The 19,910-nt window shown below is 42.1% G+C and overlaps 3 protein-coding genes across 3 annotated transcripts in view; 2 read left to right on the top strand and 1 right to left on the bottom strand.

Annotated features, from left to right (window-relative positions):
• The window catches only part of LOC109486746 (transmembrane protein 8A-like), a 12,115-nt gene extending 10,829 nt beyond the window's left edge, over nt 1-1,286 (bottom strand). Inside the window, exons 1-2 of the mRNA XM_019790633.1 lie at nt 1,177-1,286; nt 51-237 (exon numbers count right to left, since the gene is read on the bottom strand). Coding sequence (XP_019646192.1) covers nt 51-237; nt 1,177-1,267 — 278 coding nt within the window. The 5' untranslated portion in view covers nt 1,268-1,286. The remainder of the gene's footprint in view (nt 1-50; nt 238-1,176) is intronic.
• A 3,038-nt stretch (nt 1,287-4,324) lies between these two features.
• LOC109486768 (Hermansky-Pudlak syndrome 1 protein homolog) lies at nt 4,325-14,546 on the top strand. Its single transcript, XM_019790659.1, has 16 exons — nt 4,325-4,527; nt 4,919-5,065; nt 5,333-5,454; nt 7,235-7,343; nt 7,738-7,889; nt 8,247-8,397; nt 8,719-8,784; nt 9,217-9,396; nt 9,756-9,926; nt 10,444-10,620; nt 11,649-11,755; nt 11,904-12,104; nt 12,729-12,867; nt 13,180-13,293; nt 13,526-13,605; nt 13,793-14,546. The coding sequence occupies exons 1-16, from the start codon at nt 4,414-4,416 to the stop codon at nt 13,968-13,970; spliced, it is 2,208 nt and encodes a 735-aa protein (XP_019646218.1). The 5' UTR covers nt 4,325-4,413; the 3' UTR covers nt 13,971-14,546.
• Nucleotides 14,547-15,331: 785 nt separating this feature from the next.
• The window catches only part of LOC109486769 (pantothenate kinase 3-like), a 10,998-nt gene continuing 6,419 nt past the window's right edge, over nt 15,332-19,910 (top strand). Inside the window, 5 exon segments of the mRNA XM_019790660.1 lie at nt 15,332-15,785; nt 16,853-17,016; nt 17,018-17,206; nt 17,604-17,857; nt 18,415-18,526. Coding sequence (XP_019646219.1) covers nt 15,704-15,785; nt 16,853-17,016; nt 17,018-17,206; nt 17,604-17,857; nt 18,415-18,526 — 801 coding nt within the window. The 5' untranslated portion in view covers nt 15,332-15,703.

Here is a 19,910-nt window from a genome sequence, read left to right as displayed (position 1 = left end):
CCCACTGTTCATATTTGGACTATTGCAAGAACAGTTATGTGAACACTTACACATGTATTGTCCTGTTGGGACAGGAGGCAGCCGACTCCTCTTTGTCGGCCAGTTTGACAGCCTGCAGTTCAAACCTGGAGACAATGGTCGCCCGCGGGACGGTGAAGTGGAAAATCTGTGCGCTGCCGTAGCCATTCCACTGGTGCATCACCTTCGTCTGGTGAACCTCAACATTCTCCCTCACAGCTGCACATACAGAACAACACAACTCAATGTCAGGATGTAAAACAAGTACAATGTACTGTGAAAGAGTTGAGTCGAATACTGTAAATCATTTATGTTTGTGGTGGCAAAAGTTCCCAGTCCAAGAAAAATGGACAAGTTGGCAGAACTATACGTTTGTGGTGGCAGCAGGTGCAGCAAAAGGAAATTCAGTGATATAACGTTACATGTAACGTTATTTGTTCATTGTAATGACAAGTTCCTGGTACAGAAGTGACCACGAAAACCGTGAATATAAAAGTACCGCGAAAAAAATTGTGAGTTATTGTATATACGAGCACACAGTAATATTTTTTTCTGGGTCAGGTATCTGTAAAATAGCAATTATTCTCCTTTTTTGTAGATGCTGAAGCTGGAGGGACAAGACAACTGCCATTAATTAGCTGGATTAACGTTATTGATAAATAATACATTTGGGAGTGCAGTGCCAGTGGAATTATGTTTGATATGATCACGCACAACATACAGTTTTATTTTTTATGTTTCACTGATCTGTAAAACACCCATTCCTTCCTGTAGACGCTGTAGGTGGAAGGACGAGACAACAGACACTAATTAGATGAATTATTGATATATAATAAATTTGGGAGGCCAGGGGGGATTTTAATCCAATCAAGGAGGATAAAGGATCCAGGTTGAAGAGTTTTCTGGTAGGATCTGAAAATATTCGCACCATAGCTACTCATTTACCACAATAATTCTGCAGTCATAACACGGACAGATGTTGCATTATATGTTACTTAATACTAGTCCAAGCAAAAAAGAAACAAAGTGTTGATATAATAATTTTGTGCAGAGACAAGGCAACTGCAGTCTTCCCGGCAACATTTCTGACCCTAAGGGACCAATAAACCGGCAAAAAAACACCACGTATGTTCATCTCAAAACGAAGTGTAAACTTACCCACTCCAACGACGTTACATGGACAGAGAAAAGAGAGAAACAAGCTCAAGTTTAGAAGCGTCGAGCCGAGCAGCTGATTGTCCTCCGCCATCTTGGGGTTACCAGAGGACAGGCAGTGCATTCTGGGTATACGCACCTGTCGGTCGGACCATCCACTTTACTTCATTGTGAAGTCAAAAATGATTAAAAACTTTTCACTGGATAAAAACTTTGATAATGTTAAGAAGATATGAAGAAGTTTTTAATCATTTTTTAAAGTTTATGTTTTATTCCATTAAAATACCAATATAGATATTCAAACACGAAGACCATCATGTAATGATTGCCTTCGACAGAAGGCTATGAAATCGTTTTGGTACTGTTTGGCAGATTATGCACGCTAAATTTTGAAGGCATGGTCCGAGGTTCACGATTTTTGGCAGGCAGGTTGTCTTAGTGATGGGCATTGTCAAGGCCAAAAATGGGCTTCGTGGGGGGTTCTTACGTGACTGGAGCTGACCTTTTGTGTTTGTGTTTTTTTGTTGTTATCAAGATCAGATAACTCAGGAATCCTTGAATGGTTGTGTATGATTTTTAGTCGGCAAGTTACCACTCACTCTTATTACGTGTAGGCTACAGCAAGTAGTCGGCACACTGCAGTACTACTGCATGTATTACATAAGGGAAAAACAGTTTGTATTCTTCACTACTGCATGTATTACTTAAGGTTTGCGGTGTAGTTGCAAGAGGGCGCTGTGACACTGCTACTTGTTTTTTTGTACTACGCATTAAAGGCATATATGACGCAAATGTAACACATTTTACAGAAGTATATTATGTCCTAGTTGGTGGATAGGTAAGGAGAGAAATTAAGTTGATTATGTATCAATCCACTCTGGTAGATATGATGACATGAATGTGTAATTTAATGGAAGGAAATGTGAAATGTTTTCCACACAAAGATCCCACAAATAGCAGGACACGCAATACTGGGACATTTAAAAAGTTATCAGTCCGAGAGGAAGGGACAGAATAAAATCCTTCATACAAAAACCTGTGAGTGAGTGAGTGAGTGAGTGAGTGAGTGAGTGAGTGAGTGAGTGAGTGAGTGAGTGAGTGAGTGAGTGAGTGAGTGAGTGAGTGAGTGAGTGAGTGAGTGAGTGAGTGAGTGACATCTACTTGAGAACAAGATAAAACATCTGAGGATATAGATTATGTAAATGAGGACCTAATTCGCATAATTAATGGCAAATTTTTATAATTTCATGGTTATAACTGTTGAGAATTTCATACCTGCCACATTTGGAAGTTAAGTGAAGCTGAACATCAATAAACATAATTTATTACAATCATGACCTCATTTGCATAATTGATGAGGAAGTGCTAGAATAGTCTTTTTGTTAAAATAAGGCTGTCATTGGGTGGAGATCGAATATTATCAACTGATATAATCCACGCAAATGAGGCTCTTATTTACAAAATCGATGATTAAATTGTATAATTCGTTAACCGCAAGGGTTAACATCACTTGGCGAAGGTATGAGATCGCGGAACTCTTGTTTGGTATTTTTTTTAAACCAAGGACTATTCTAACGTTTATATCTATGTCCCTCCAAAGGTAATTGAAAAGAACACGTAACTTGGCAATATTGTTTCCCTGTTTGTAATAAAATTGACGCAGAAGAAGTTCGTGAACGAAAGGTAGGCTAGATGTATTTCGATTACACTGACTGACCGTAACGTTACTTACTTTCATAGCTCGATGTACCAGCGAAATTTGTGCTGCCAAATTTGCCCCTCAACATGCAAAACATGGGTTGAAATTCAAAATTTTTCCGGGAGGACATGCCCCCCCCCCCCGCCCAAAAGCCGGGCCTACTCGGGCTCTAGTGGTGCCTTCGGCGCTTCATGCGGGGAAAATTTTCAATCAAAATCTCGTCCTGCCCATACGAAATCTCACTCTATGATTCACGCCGGGGGGAGGGCCTATGAAAAATTTTTTGAGGCGGGGGGAGGGCCTAGGAAAATTTTTTTTGACCTGGGGGGAGGGCCTAGGAAAAAATTTTTTACGCTACCCCCGGACGACCGGCCCCCCCTCGCCGGTAAATATCGTACAGTCCTCATCCTCTCAGCAACCGACCGGGCTATACTTCAAGGTCAGGTCCACTATGTTTCCGCGGAGGTTATTCTTTTCACTGTAAATCACTTGATGTTCACGGTAGCCGTGGACGAGCTGGTAATCGTCCACGGCTATGTTCAGCAAAATTTTACGGTCTGAGAAAAATGGACTTGTTCGCGGAACTACAGTACTAGCATATATTCACGGTGGCGACAGGCCTAGGTGCAGGAAAAAGAAAGTCCAGGAATTATTTGTTATCTGTAATGATTAGTTCACGGTACAGAAGTGACAGTGCACGTGAAAACAGTGAATATAACGGGGGGTGCCCTAATTCCGACCCATCCCTAATACCGAACTACTAAAGTAGTTTGAAAAATCCTTGTTGCGGCGTTATGCATGGGAGCACGTGCCTAAAAATAATCACAAGAATGGACAATGTTTTTGTGTTGATATCGGTAATCTAACAAAGTTTGTTTTAGTTCCTACACTCCGACAACAGACGAGTGAAAAATCTGTGTGAATTCGACGCTTGTTCGGGGGTTGACGAGCGTGTCAAAAATACAGGTTTTGCTTGTCAAACAGCCACTTTGGAGCAAGTCGCGTAATCGTAAAAAGAGGACTTGTTTGGGACAGAAAACAGTTGTAGATTGTTTTAGTCATAACTTGTGTATTATAATGTCTAAACTCTCTTCTCAGATCGACCTGTGTTAAACACTAGGTCGGAATTAGGGCACCCCTGTTGCGATAGAACGTTCCACCGGCAAAATGACAAAAAAACTGCCGTGCGTTTCGTGAGCCATTACGCTTGGGTGCAACGCGCTACACTAAAGTGAAATATACAGCTGTACAGCTTTAATCATTGTGATCTTTATCTGTCAATATTATAGCTCATGTTGCGCGGGTTTTTGGTCAGATAAACTATTACCAAAGGTCTGTGCGTTTGCATGGAACATAGGTCGGAATTAGGGCACCCCCCGTTAACCATGATAACAGATACGTAACAGTACCCCAGACCCCCTTGGTCACGTGACTTACAAGTTACATGTGCTTTCTGATCACATGATCAACAACATGGCTGCCGAATGAAAACAAACTTCGTGGGGTCCTGAGAAACTACGTCCCTTGTTATTGTGAGAAGTATGAAGGGGCTCGTCGTGATAAATCCTTTACCAGACATCGTGTTCTACTGGGGAGACGCTGAATTCACCTCACACATCAACCGTCTGGGAGCGAGAGAGGGGATAGCAGAACAGGTGTGGGAGGGGGGCCATTGAAATAATTTATACAAGACGTTTGCTACATTTTCATGAAGATATGACTCTAACGTCGAATGACGCTGTAGCAGCAACGTTGGTAGATAGCTGTGCATGAACAGAAGCATGAATATTTATTCTGTTGTAACTTTGATGTATGAAATACATAGGTGGGGGGGGCGGACAAATTTCATTTAGCATGAGGAAACCTTAAGTTGAAAGTTTGTGACTCTCTATCTCTGTGAACCTACCAAAGACTCCTAGTAACAAAGCAACAAACAGACAAGGATCTTGGGGGGGCTTGGGACACTCTCAGTGTTAAAAAACCACACGATTATTACTGTCACAAGACATATTATGTTGAGTAACCTTGATTTCCTCCTAATGGTAGAATGGCCTGTCAGATGAAGTGGACCAGAATGCCCTGGTGCAGTTCTTCTCCCCACTGCTGGCATCGCACCGTTTCCTGAAAGCAGAGTTGGACAACCCCTACAGTTCCATCAGCTGTGAGAATGGCTTTCTCTTTGTGCTCAGACAGGTAAGTTAATTGTTGCTTCCAGATACAGAAGTATGTTTTGTGGAAGCAGTGTTTGTGTGCCTGTTTTTCCAGACAGAGTAGGTTGACATCATGTGGGTATTAGTGAAATGCATGTTTGTGCTATCCTATAGCTGGTGTTTTTGCAGTCTTCTAATGTTGCAACTAATGATCTTTATTTACCATGTCAATTCTGATTTGCCATTTACTGTGCATTTTTTACTGAGGGATTGACTTCAATACTCCAAATGTTCTCTTTCCTTCTCACAGTTTGGAGAGCACCTGTACATAGGAGTGTGTGGTGATGGCTCAGAGTCAGAGGAGTTCTTGAAGAGAAAACTGTACGTCTTCCGAAGGCTGGCAGGGGTGCATTATGGGCCAGTTATTGATGAGTAAGTCTTAGCTTTTGATACCATTATTAATATTACCCAGCATTAGTACAGACCACTACCAGTAGACTAGCACCCCAGCTGTAGTAATTGATGTGTGCCCCCGGGGCTATTGAACCAGATGTAACAATATGTATTGTTAGTATTAAAGCATTTGTATTATCGCCGGTTCTATCCCCTCCCTTGGGCGGTGCCGCGGTCGCCTGTTCGAACACGTGCCAGCGCACGTGCCAACGTCGTGTTCGAACAGGTGATCTGTACCGGTACCGTTTGAGGGAAGGGGCTCTAGAACCGGCCGGTTACAGATTGAATAAACCAGTTGAGAAAAAGCCATTGACGAGTTCAGACGTGCGTCCTTCTTCGTCTTGTTACATCTGGTGGCAGCGGTGCGTTGCCGCTTGCGAGCGGCCGCACCCACCGCAACGCCATCCCGACGATGCCGCCCGACTAGCCAACAGCCCCGGCTGAGCAGAACTTGACCGCCGCCATCGCTACCGTGCCGCCTGACCCGCCAGCCCGCTACCCGGCCAAACCGACTCGACCGCTGACAGCCGCCATGCCGCCCGACACACCAGGCCGCCGCTCCGTATCCGACCACACTGACGAAGAACCCGTCGACGCTACCGCTACGTGCCACGACCTCTTTTGTACCCAGCCGTGCTCCCGTGAACCAGGCCTGCTATGAACTTGCCATTTGTCTCAGACATGCAACCCTGCCCAAGACCGTCACCGTGCCATGCCGTCACCTTCCGGCCCGAGCGGACCGTGCCACGTCGCCGCGTCCCGACCGCCGACCGCCTGCGGAACCCAGCCCGCTGACTCCAGGGAGCCCTTGTGTCGCAGACGACCGACCCCATCATGAGTAGGAACTGACTTTCTAACATGACGTGACCTGCTAGATCTTTGCTGCGAACTCTGAGTACTGTATCTCTACCCACAGAAGTTCTAGGACCTATGAACTCTTGTGGTGTTGACTTGTTGTTGCACAATATGTGATGCTTTCTATGTTTGCCCTTGCTCGCACGCCTATGGGAAGCGACCAAGCCGCATTGAGCCTGTGTATTTTTGTATTACTTGCAAAATATGATGCTTGCCTAGTAAAAGTCTACGGGACGACACTGCAAGGAAGATCATTTTTGCATTCCCGGATCACACTGTAGCTGTGTGACGGTCCGGAAGTCCCCGTACTGCCCCACGCTAGGGAGTACGCGAGGAAATGCGAACTTTGCCGAACAACTACAGCGGGACATCCGAAAGTACTTCCTACAGAACTCCCTAACATGGGATACATATGTTAACAATAGTTGTAAATGTGTCTATGAGAATTGATGAGCCAACATATTTCAGAAGAATCTATTACGAAATAGAACAATGGATTTGTAAACAGATTGGATTATGTAACGTATTTAGCATGAGTAGCTTGCAGGTGAGGGCACCTGCTTAAGTAAGGGGGGAGGAATGTAACAATATGTATTGTTAGTATTAAAGCATTTGTATTATCGCCGGTTCTATCCCCTCCCTTGGGCGGTACCGCGGTCGCCTGTTCGAACACGTGCCAGCGCACGTGCCAACGTCGTGTTCGAACAGGTGATCTGTACCGGTACCGTTCGAGGGAAGGGGCTCTAGAACCGGCCGGTTACAGATTGAATAAACCAGTTGAGAAAAAGCCATTGACGAGTTCAGACGTGCGTCCTTCTTCGTCTTGTTACACAGAAATGGGTGTCGCTCTATGCAACACCTGTAGTGGATAGGACTTGAACTTTTTAAAAATTTATGCCTACAGGCTGAGACCAGACTCCTCCCATGGCAGGAAGAGAAGGTGGTCTTACATGAGCAGGTTAATCAACACCTGGGCACACCTGGCCTCAACAGAACAGAGCTTCCTGGTGGAGGTTAGGCAAAGGGCTGCTTTAGTAAATCTGTCTACAACATTAAGCGCTTATGTATATTGAAAATACCTAAAGCATCTCATATATAATGTGACCTTTTGAATTTGTTAAGGGAATGAAATGACAAAACATAGCTGTAAGGATCACTATTTCATACTGTACAAAACTCCCATAAGGAGCTTTATTTCTTCGTTATTCATCAATGGTTTTAATGTTTGATTCTCCAGAAATGAAACAGGATAATATTCGCAATATGGAAGCACTGAAATATTTAGATTACAATATCACAACGGCTGTTTTGTCTTTTTTTCCATAGCTGCATTACCATGCCATGTCTATTGTAACATCAGATGTAAAAGGATGTTGTCTTAAACAACACTCCTATTTTATTTGACAGGCCGTGGAAAGACTGAATGTAAACCAGGCACTGAATGAGACCTGTATAAACATGCTGGAACAGGCTCTGAGTAAGGTACGGTCTGGTGGGGACAAGCACGCTGTACATGCCCTTCTGTTAGTCAACACCAAGCTGCTGGCACTCTACTCAAGGTATGGTTGAAGCTGTGGGTTTGTGTGTCTGTTTGTCTGGATAGATCTAGAGTAGGTTGACAGCAGGGGGGAAGATTGACATGCAGAATGACAGGTCAAAAGATCAGACACAGGAAATGGGATGAACTTGAGAGTTAGTTGACAGCAAGATTGAAAGGCAGAACGATGGGAGGTCTGAAGCCAAGTTTAGATACAGGAACTGGGGCAGGGGTGAACTTGAAAGTCACATAACCTAAATACTAAACTACCACATCATTTTACAAAGTGATGCAACATAGGCAATAATGTAGCTTTTGGAAAAAAAGCACAGAGGACGTAAGAGTTCTGACTTGTACTCTTCCACACGATGTGTTCCAGTCGGAATGCGTGTGAGCTCCAGGCTGCAGACATCCTTGCCATCACCCTGGTGGTAAGGACCTTGTTTCCTACAGGTGACAGTCTGGAAGAACTGCTGTCCTTCACTCACACTCCCTCTACTCCACTCAGTATCAGGAGAGTAACCACAGAGGTAGGGTGGAATTGTAGTACACCAAACCTAACCATTTAAGTAACTGCTATTATTGCATGCTTTTCAAAGGTGTTTTAAAAGTTGAACATTAATAAAGCCTGCATGGCTGTGCAAAAATGTGTGTATCAAAAATTTTCTAACAGCCAAATGAGTGAAAATTCCTTTTGTTAAACTTAAAGTTTAAAGCATTTTAAAAGAATGCAACATACTGTACATGTATAATGGTACTTTTTTGTCTGACTTCAGGTTTAAAAACAGCTTGAAACAAAGTCTAGCTTCAGTGGTTGCCCTATGTCTTTTGGTTTATGACATTTTCTACAGCGTTCCCCAACCCCATCATCAACAGAGTACTACAGTCCCAGCTCCAGTGTTGAGGAAACTGAACAGGTGACTTTTTCATTCACATGTTCTGTGAAGAAGGTTTGTCCATGGACTACATGGGGATAAAATGCATCTGTTTGTCAAAGTATTTGCTGTTAGAAAATATCACGTTAGTGCCAGTGATCTAATCCAACAACAGATTTATTCAAATGTCATTGAAAATTGTTCACCTTTTCTCTGTATTTGTATGAAAGGAAAGCATTCTAATTGATACCAGATTTACGTCTGTGATTTGGCTAGCAAACTGAATGTTCTTGTACTAGGATGATCAGAGCACCTGTATCTCTGACTCTAATTACGGCACTCCAACATTGTAGTATGATTATGCTTTGATGTCACTTTGTGATAACAGTCAGGGCGTAAAAGACAATAGGAGAAATAAAATAGTCTACTTCATCAGGCTTACTAAGTACAAGTTGTATTGTTGCTGTATAACAGGAGAAGTCAGAGGGTCAGGGGGACAGCAGCCCAAGGCCTGTGCCAAGCAGGGACATGTTCCACACTCCCATCATCCCCCATGAGCAGGACAGTTTCCACACCCCCGCAGCTGTCCAGGACAGTTTCTACACTCCCCTCCAACCGACTCCAGCCAATCAAAGAGCTCCAGATCCAGAACGGGTATCATATCATTTATTGTCTCAAATGGTTCATAAATTCAGTTGGAAACTGAAACTTATTCATATACCTTTGTAGGCTAGTATGGCCACAGCTTTCCATTTTGAAGCAACAGAGGTGCAAAGACAAAGATTAAAAGTTGTATCACAATATGTCGATAAAAACAAAAAATTGCAGTATTATTGTAGACAGTTGATTATTGAAATGAATCTCATGTTGAATAAAGAAAATCCTTTCACAATTTGATAATTTCCTGTTGTTTCCAGCAGTCAGTGCACACATAATACATTATGACTCTCTTGACTCTCAATTTTTAAAGAAGAAATTTTTTCCTAACTGTGTGTGGTTTGTGCCTTGCACAGAATCCCCTTCTGCTGTCTGCTTGTGAGGAGGCTGTGGATGAGTCAGCAGAGCAGAGTCAGGAATATGTCCACATGCCTGCCTTCCTACAGACCCCCCTCTGTACCCACTCCCCACACCTGCTGCACTGTGTACCCATCATGCCCGGCACTGTACTGGTCATCGTGAGTGAGGTCAGTCATCAGGGAGTAGTATATATGGTGGAGAGGATGTGTTTTTTGTGGTATGTTTGTGTACTTGAAGCATGGTGCTGTAGAAATCAGTTTCTAGAACCGTTACGATAGAAAAATAGTTACATGTGATCTCAAAGTCATGTTTCTTGTAAATTAGATTTAGATGTTACCTTACACAGTCCTACACTGAACATTGCATGTGGCAAGGCCATTTTGTGTTCAGGGTTGTTGAAAGTTTGTTGAAAGTTTGAATACCCGGCAGGTCCCATGCTATTCCCTTGGGAAAAGCACTATACCCCTACATGTATTTCCTCACTTGAATCAGGTAAAAATGAGTATCTTATAATATAACTTTGGTTAGGGACATCATTTTAGGTGGGAAATGAAGCTTGTTTGAGGGTTGACATCTTAAAAAAAGTAATAGTCATCTGTTATGTTACTCCTTCCACAAATGTGATAAATTTGAATGAATTAAATATTATTAGATACATGATTAAGGTTCCCTATGCCATTTCAGGTCCCGAAGAGCCATCTAGCTGGGCACATCTGTCAGTGTCTGCTGACCCTGGTCACCACAGAGCTGATGCAGGGGAGAAAGGGAGGCTCTGCACGGGAAGGTGGCCAAGGGAGGAACCATGTGGAAGTGTTGGAGGGGAACGTCAAACGGGTCTTAGATGCAACTCGTAAGATGAAGGTGTGAAAGAGTTAACTTATGATGTAGTCCGGGAGTTGTCACTAAGTGACAATGGCAAGTAATAAGGTTGCTTATTTGAGATATTTGCCCCCTTTTACTGGAGAACTTAATCGCTTTACAGAGTTTTAGAGCATTGTCAATAACTGTTTAACCTTTAGCAAAGGAGCCATTTGGCTACAAGTTTTCTATTAGTCACTAAGGCGAAGGTTAGTCATTCTATTTTTTTCTTGTTGATATTACTTGTTTGTTGAGTATGTAAAGTTTTAGCTAGTATAGCTCTAGCATTGACGATATGCACGCACGCCTACACTGGTCCACTGTCAAAGAGAGGTTGTACGCAGGAACACTTTCAATGTTCAAGAAAATTCTCACAACCAAAAAGCCAGAATCAATCTACAAAAGATTACAGACAGTTAATGATACTCACCAACACAATACACGCCTAGCGCATAGGGGGGGCTTCAGACTGCCAAAACCAAGAACAGCCTCAGCCAAACGAACATTTCTGAACCGCTGCACTAAATCATATAACACACTTCCACAACACATCAGACTATCCGCACCTACATCGTTTAAGAAACACATCCAGGAATGGTTGAAAACTGTGGTGGACACCTCCAAACCCTTACAAGCATGGTGGTATTAGAAATGTAGATATGACATGTAAATATGAATCTTTGTCTAAATTTTATTTTTACGACCTCTGACCTCTCGGTACTACTTGCATGTTGTGTGTGGTTATGTAGTGTGTAGTTAAGCCTTACCATGTTGTGATGAAAGTAGTTTGTAGTCGACGACTCCAGGAAGAATAGTATGTATGGCAAATGATGTCTGTACAAACTAATGGAGATCGGTCTAATAAACAATAATAAACAATAAACAATAAACAAAGTTTTTTTGAAAATGTTGGATGACACTTACAAACTGTCTGAGGCAAGCACATGTATTGGAAGCATTATGGTAATATTTACAGTTGTTGTACTTCACCAAAAATATGGAATTGATGTTGGGGAATTGGCTGTTATCAGGGAGGCCTGGAGCGTGTGCACAAGGACCTGGTGAACAGATGGGACCTGGTCAGGAAAGGTGGACTGTCGGAATACATGGACAGTACTGCTGCTAACCCACCACCAAGGTGGGAGCCTCCAATCTTTGTGTTTTGTTCTTAGTGCTTTGTTTACTGCATTTTGTAGGTACATGTATGACAGTGACAGCACCAGATACTAAATACTGACTTGATAGGTATTGTGGCACTCAAGATAGTAACCATAATCACATTGCAGGTTAGAAACAGCCCTGTCAGAGTTCACCAGGACACTAAAGGTGCTGTTCCGGCTGCTGTTCCTGACCTACAAGCCGCCACAGGCAGCTGAGGACAAGCAGAGGGAAACCATGAGCACAGTTCAGGAGCTGGTCAGCAAGAAGATCTGTGACTACAAGGACTACCTGTCAGTCAAGGCTCAGAGGAATGTTACCATGACGACATATCCTTTTTACTGGCCAACAGAGACCAGACCAGGACAATAGAACACTTAGTGTACTTAAAGTTAGAGGTTGAAGGTAGTCCCATTTCCTTGTTGTGGAGGCAGTAGCTATAGGGGCAGTGGGAATGTTAATCCCTTGTTGTGGAGGCAGTAGGGGCAGTGGGAATGTTAATCCCTTGTTGTGGAGGCAGTAGGGGTAGTGGGAATGTTAATCCCTTGTTGTGGAGGCAGTAGGGGTGGTGGGAATTTTAATCTGTGGGGAATGTAGACTGTGTGTAGGGCATGGTATAGGAAGGCAGAGCCCATCCATCTCCTTCCAACACTTTTACCTTCCCAGCCAAAGTCAGGTACTGATTTTACACCAGAGTGGAGTGACAAAAGTACCTTGAAGTACTTTTCCAATGGACACTGTCTACCCAAAATTCCAGGGATCAAAGCTAAGCCAAGGGCAAATATTTTGTACACTGGCCTAGCCACTCAGCTATTCAACCCCACAAATTGTACCCAAGTGTACTTACTGTGACAGAAGATCAACTCTCTGGACAGTCATTTCTTACATTTCTTCATATTAAAAGAAACTATCACAAAGTTAAACAGCATCACATATTTCCTTAACCTAACCACGTATCTGGAAGATTTTCCTGGCCTCATCCATTTCTTGTACATTGACCGGTCCATGGACCTGGTCATTGCCCCAGCCATCAATGTCACAACTAACCCAGACCCTGGCAGCTTTGATGCAACTGCAGTTCTCAAAGTGAAGGTGAGGATTGTCCATAATACATGTAGCAGTGTACCGTGGCTTAGCAGTAATCACTGTACTTTTAGCAGGAGAGGATGGCTCTTGATACTGTTTTTATAATATGTTTTATCTGGTATTTTGAAAGCTTATTTGTGTTGATGAATTCCATAGTTAAGTTTGATACTTTAGATCAACACAGTAAAGACAACTCACCTCAAATTTTTAGTTGCTCTTCCTTCTTCAGGAGTGATAATTTGATTATTGGTGACCTGGGGACATGTGACTCAACTGATGAAACGTAATGTTTTTTTCTATTTCTTCTTGTGGTTTCAGGTTTGGGAGATGGTGCGCCGGTGGCAGCACTACCTCCAGAACAGCTTCACCTCCTCTGTGGTGAGGGATGGAGACTTCTGCTACTCATACTTCCTATGGTTTGAGGACCCCTCAGTAAGTCCAGAGTACTACTGACAGCACACCTATATCAATAATGGCAATGAAGAACTTCTGATAATGGCTGCACATTTCTATCCCAAAGCTTTGATCTACTCAGCTGTATACAAGACTATGAGACCCAAAATAAACCCATGTTTGAAAAAAAATACTTTTCTGGTTTCATGTCAGAGTTTGGGGCTGATGAAATGGTCTATAACCATTGATGAGAATGTTGTTTTGTGTCCAGGGTAACCCGCTATCCCCCCAGCAGCCAGTGAAGCAGGTACAAGGAGCACCTCCAGGCATCCTGGCAGGACACTACTACAGGTAACTTTGCTTGACTAATGTTGTAAACATCCAGGATATACAATGTACATGTACATCCCACTTCTGACACCATTTTATGGTTTCCCTGTTGTTTTTAACTAAAGAATTAGCAACTACATGTATTACAATAGCAGTATACAATGGATTCTTTGATATCTGTTTCTAAAATTCACTTCTATGTTTTCAGAGACCTGTGTGCTAGGTGCTTTCCCACAATGCCAGTGGGTGCGGTGAACTGTTATGAGTTGATGTGCATGCACGTGGGGGTGATTCCTGCGGAGTTTGTGGCGTCACACTGTCGGAAGCTGGCAGCCATGTTATGGGAAACTTCAGGGGAGGCTCACTCTCCCATCAGCCTATTATAAGGGTCTGACCATGCATCATGGAGAAGGAGAATGTTGCAATAGGAGAAGTAAATTTCTCTTTGTAATGTGATTTTGCTAAAATACTTTCTCATGAAACAGTGAAAAGTGACCAATATTGTATTTTGGTAAAAGAGCTTGCTTCAAAAAGGAACAAGTGAAGAGGATAATTGTATACATGTATAAGGACCTGAATCGTATAGTGCAATATTTGTTTTATATGTCGTTACAATCTCAATATGATTTTTAAATTTTTTTGTTACTCTTATTCGTCAGTTTGAGACGGTACATTCATTTTCATTGCATATAAGTGTATGACAGCCTTCCTCATAAAACATTTTCTATTTTAGATGGTAGGAAAATTAAAATTTTGTGCATTTGCCCAGGTTTATTTGTTTATTTCAAGGAGGTTAAATACAATTGTATTTAACCTCCTTGTTTATTTGAAGGAAATACTTGCTGTTTCACATTGTTGCATTTTAATGTGTCACTGTTTTAATATGCAAGGGGTAAATAATGCTAAAGCCTTTGTGCTAAGTCTTTTACTTGGCCTGTCTTTGATACATGTACTCTTTAGCATTACATTATTACATATGGTAGTAATCATAAATGTTTTTATCATCACTGCTGAATATAAGGACAGTGTTTTCTGCTTTAAAGAGTTATTATTATCACCATTAAAAATGATCTGTTCCATTTTAATGTCAAGTTCATAACATTTTGTATTATGAAGTTGCAAAAGTTGAATTCACAATCAGACATCATCATTATAATGGTGTTTTTTTTATTATATAAACTCCTGAAAAAATAAAGTAAGGTTTCTATTCGTTATATGTTGTCATCTCATCTTACTCATAGTTTGGATTTGCATTTAACAGGAATGCCAAAGGAATCCTTTTAGTATTACCAGACAACTTTCACCTTTATGTGGACATTGAACTTGCTCATTCATTTGCAGTGAGCCAGTCCATTCAGGCAGGGAAAACAAGGGAATACCTAGAGAGGAAAGGATACAAAATATCTTTAACTACATTATGTACAACTAAGGGATGTTATGAGGTTATAAAATATATTTTTAATCTCCCTGGTACAAGCAAGGTTTCTTCGAGTTTTGGAAATTCAAAGTTCCCGCACCTTGCCCCTCCCATTTCTGAAGTGAGATCGGCCAAATCAGGTTGGACCTAAAACCGCAACAGAATGTAACTAGCAATTATATACTCTGTGTATGTTCCTCACTAATAAACGTTTATTACCTCACAATAAATCACATAAGCAGTATTTTTTATTATTATCACGTTTACGTACTGTACATTCATGATTATTTGCATCGCATAATCGCTAAAGCACGTCATAACTTCATACGTGTTGTTGCTGTCTATGACATTAAAAATCTTGATATGGCGACGGTGGTGTGACATTCGGGTGATGTGGACCCACATCATGAGCTGGGGAACAAAGGTCTCTCTTCCTGGTGACTCGTCGTTAGCATAGACCATCTTTAAGATGTGTAAGCTGCGAGATTAGCCTGGGAAAATACCTGCTAGGAATCTGGACTGGCGAGCGAGTCGCGCTTTTGACCGGTGGATGTCACACCTCTTGTGTAAAGGTCAACAACCCGACCAACAACCTACCGGCCGCGGCTTTCCTCTGCGACACGCCGAGTTCTGACTCACGACTATGTGTTTTTGTTGAGGTTTATTTGCGTCCTTCAGCAACAGGTCTCTCTCTACTGCACCATGGCGGAGAACGGAGCCGCCGAGCCTGCGGTGGACGGGCAGACAACGCGCCGGCCCCGCCTGGGGAGCATGAGCCGGCCGCGTAAGTTGACGTTGGTTTTACAAATTTGTGTAGAATTATATACCGGCGAGCAAGACTCTTGCGATCGCTTAGTAGTTGAGTACGACGTAAGCTTTTACCTTAACGTCCACTAAAAAAATATGGAGGTATTGTTTTGAATTGAAAACACGCTGACTCTGACATAATTTTAAACACCCATTCATGCGTCATGACCTTTGATCATCATATATATATCATACATGTATATGGGTCATATAACGCTACAGTACACAGCCTGTACAGATACAGACCCATAGTACCTGTACCTGTTCAAAATACGTTTGGACATTTTTTTTTGTTGATTTCAAAATATTATGCTAGATAATAAGCTGTCAGAATTCTTAAGTTATTGAGATGCAATTTAAGTGTTAAGTAGTAAATATCAGTTACATACATCTTCTTCTTCATCTTCTTGAGTACCCCCAAATAACCCCGCGAGAGGTGCCGTTAGGGGGGGAGAGGAGGTCAAGGCTAAGGCGGGGCCGCAGTTACACTCTATATATTCAATTAATTCAATTATGAAGTGTTATTTGGTAGATGTTCATGGTTGTCAATGCGTTTTCAATCTTAAACATAAGATACATTTGATCTGTTTTGTTCAGCAATCCAATAGAACAGGCCCTCGAGAGATTTTTGATATTATGTAACTATGTAAATTCCATCATGAACACAGCTAATACTAGTAATAGCACTGTAACTATTTCAGTAGTGAACAGTACAATAATTGATCTGTTGACAAAGGACTTGATGGGTCCAGAGGTCATATCAGTCACGTTTTACCCACATGAAACAAGTTAAATATTGAAAGAACTGGTACTCAAAGTACATGTGTGAAGATAGGTACACCTTGCACCTGCATGTACTCCTAGTTTCTCTCTCCAACCCCCTTTTACCTGTTATAACCTATTAAAGAAATCTGAAGCTGTATATGGGTGTACATGTACCTAACACATAACCTTCTTGACGAAGGTATATTTGTATAAATATCACATTGATTCACTGTGTCGTTGCCTCACGATCATAGCAAATGATTCTATATTGTCTCTCAGCATTTCCCTGGTTTGGAATGGACATAGGAGGAACTCTGGCCAAGTTGGTGTACTTCGAGCCCACAGACATTACGCCTGACGAAGCCGAGGCAGAACGAGACAGTCTGAAGTCCATCCGCAAATATCTCACCTCCAATGTGGCGTACGGCAAGGAGGGGATTCGGGGACACTCATCTGGAGATGAAGAACTTGGCCCTGTGTGGTCGGAGGGGAAACCTGCACTTCATCCGCTTCCCCACGACAGGGATGGAGCGTTTCCTCCACATGGGCCACGAGAAACACTTCTCCAGTCTCCACACAACCTTCTGTGCCACGGGAGGAGGGGCCTATCGCTTTGAGGAGGACTTTCTGCAAGTGAGTCAATATGTGTCGATGACTGACAAAAGAGCCATTAAAACTACTCTTAATTGTAAATCTATTAATACTATATACTTTGATTAAAAGTGCAGGGTGACAAATAGCCCAGGTGCCATCTTTCATCATTACCACTTTGATATCAAGCATAAGGGGAGAGCCAGTGGTAAGTATGTATACAGAAGATGGATCCAAAACATGGTGCCTTTGTGCTGATGAGAAATTTCCCCAAATTTCAAAAGAAAGGCTCATTCTAGTCATAGCAGCAGTTGGAAAGCTAATTACTATTGTATATATACTAATGTGGAAATCAAAACGATTACCCCTCACTCCCTGCTGCATGTTGAGTACTGTAATACTAATAGTTACATTGATACTTTCTTGTTTATCTGTCCAGATTGCAGGTTTGCAGTTGAACAAGCTTGATGAGCTGGATTGTCTGATCCATGGTATCCACTACATAGATTCCAATAAATTCAACGGCAGCTCAGAGTGTTATTGGTATAAGAACCCTACAAGAGAGGATTTGTGCGAGAAGATGCCATTTGACTTCCGTAACCCATATCCCTACATCGTGGTGAACATAGGGTCAGGGGTCAGTATCCTTGCTGTGTATTCGCAGGACGACTACAAGAGAATTAGTGGAACCAGGTAGGTAGTTTATGTAGGTTTTTCTTCTATTTTTCTAAAGGTAGATTAGGCCACACCCATTCGCATGTTTCATTTTTTTTAATTATTTGAAAAAAGAAAAGAAAAATCAGGTTGAGAATCATCTCTACGTACATATTTTTGTCCCAACTGCTTAAGACGTCTTGCAAGGTTTTCCATCTAATAATGCAGTGGATTGATTGAAATTCAAAATTCATTGTTTGAATCACAAACCAGCCTCTGGTATTTGACTTCATATCTCCTATCATGATTCATAGGATGCATAGCCCTGTTTTTTTCCCTATCGCTTTTTTTTCCGTAAGAAATCCAGGATCCAACAATCAAATCGGTCACTGGGCCAGTGTAGCCATAGTATGCAAAATTGCAGTGAAAGCTAAGATTACTCAAACGAGTCTAAGCCTTTCTATGTGTATCATAAGAAGTACATTCTGTAGATCTTGTGAATCAAATGTGAAATGCAACATCATCATTGCCATTTCCACTTTTCTGAGTTCATGTTTTCCATGATGTAAAATACAGTCCTTTCATCCTCCCCCCAGCCTTGGTGGTGGAACATTCCTTGGCCTGTGTTGCCTGCTCACAGGCTGTGACACATTTGAGGATGCGATAGAAATGGCTGCAAACGGGAACAGTAATAATGTGGATAAGTTGGTCAAGGATATCTACGGTGGTGACTACACGCGCTTTGCACTCTCTGGAGACACTGTTGCATCAAGGTAACTCTCTGTCCTTGTTATACATGTATATTTGTCATTGACTTTTTCCTGCATGGAGACTCTGTATTTGTTTAAGTACAATTCTGAATGATTTCCAAAAGCAACGTAAGTTACTCGCCTTTGGACTGCTTTAGCTTTGCTTAACGGTATATGTTGCAATAATGTAAGAAATATTTAGTGAAAGAGTACAATCTACAATCAATCACTTTCAGACATATGCGATGAGCAACATTGCTTTGTTTGAAGAACAGAGGACAGATTGTACATTTAAATGTTCCGTTTGTCTAGTTTTGGCAACATGCACATCAAGGAGAAGAGGGAAGCTGCCAGTAAGGAGGACCTGGCACGAGCGACACTGGTCACCATCACCAACAACATTGGCTCCATAGCCCGCATGTGTGCCCTCACTGAGGTAGGCATTCAGGACTTTAGCCTGACTACATCACTCATCTATCTTTCACCAATTGTGCCTTTGAGTGTTGACCCGTGGTATAATGTGCTTCATTGCAACTGTAACTGTTAACTGTAATATTTTACATTGCCAACAGAAAATTGAACGTGTGGTGTTTGTTGGGAACTTCTTGCGAGTGAACCCCATCTCCATGAAGCTTCTGGCTGATGCCATGGACTTCTGGTCAAGCGGACAACTCAAGGCACTCTTTCTGGAACATGAGGTGAGGTTTGGTTTGATTAGCCCATGCTCCTAAGTGCTGTCATTCATTCCTCCATAAGTCCTGCACAAGTCCCACAGTCGCTCCCACTGGTGGGAGCGACTGTGGGAGCGGACGTAAACTAACCAGGATGGTACCCAGGCTAGCTATTTACATGTAGCGTTCATATCTACAATATGGAATGTAAATGTGTAGATCTGTGTACCATGGAAGAAACCAAACAATATCTTCTGTTTTTTGTTTCAGGGTTACTTTGGAGCTGTAGGTGCACTGCTACAACTCACCAAGACCTCTCCATTTGATCTACCTATTGACCAATGAACACGTCCTAGTGAGTCTTCACAACACTGCCAACACACCGGGACCAGTCTGAACCTCTGCAGCTGTACGACTTGTTCACAGCACACATTCTCTGCTCTGTAACGTGCCAACATTCACCTGTGGAAAAATACACTACATGTACCAGACTGTGGTTAGATTTCTCTGCTGTTATTGGATATCATCAGAGTTGTTTATTCACAAAACAGAACTACCTAATAATATGTATAAACTGAAACAACAAGAACTGCAATTTGTGTGGCCAAATTACAGGTATGTATTAGTCAATAACAATGCCAAACAATAAAATCAAGGAGGCCATGCAACAAT

Source organism: Branchiostoma belcheri, unplaced genomic scaffold, assembly GCF_001625305.1.
Source record: "Branchiostoma belcheri isolate BF01 breed outbred unplaced genomic scaffold, Haploidv18h27 scaffold83, whole genome shotgun sequence".
Lineage (NCBI taxonomy): Eukaryota > Metazoa > Chordata > Leptocardii > Amphioxiformes > Branchiostomatidae > Branchiostoma > Branchiostoma belcheri.
Note: the sequence above shows the minus strand (reverse complement) of the source record. Positions and strands in the feature narration are given on the sequence as shown.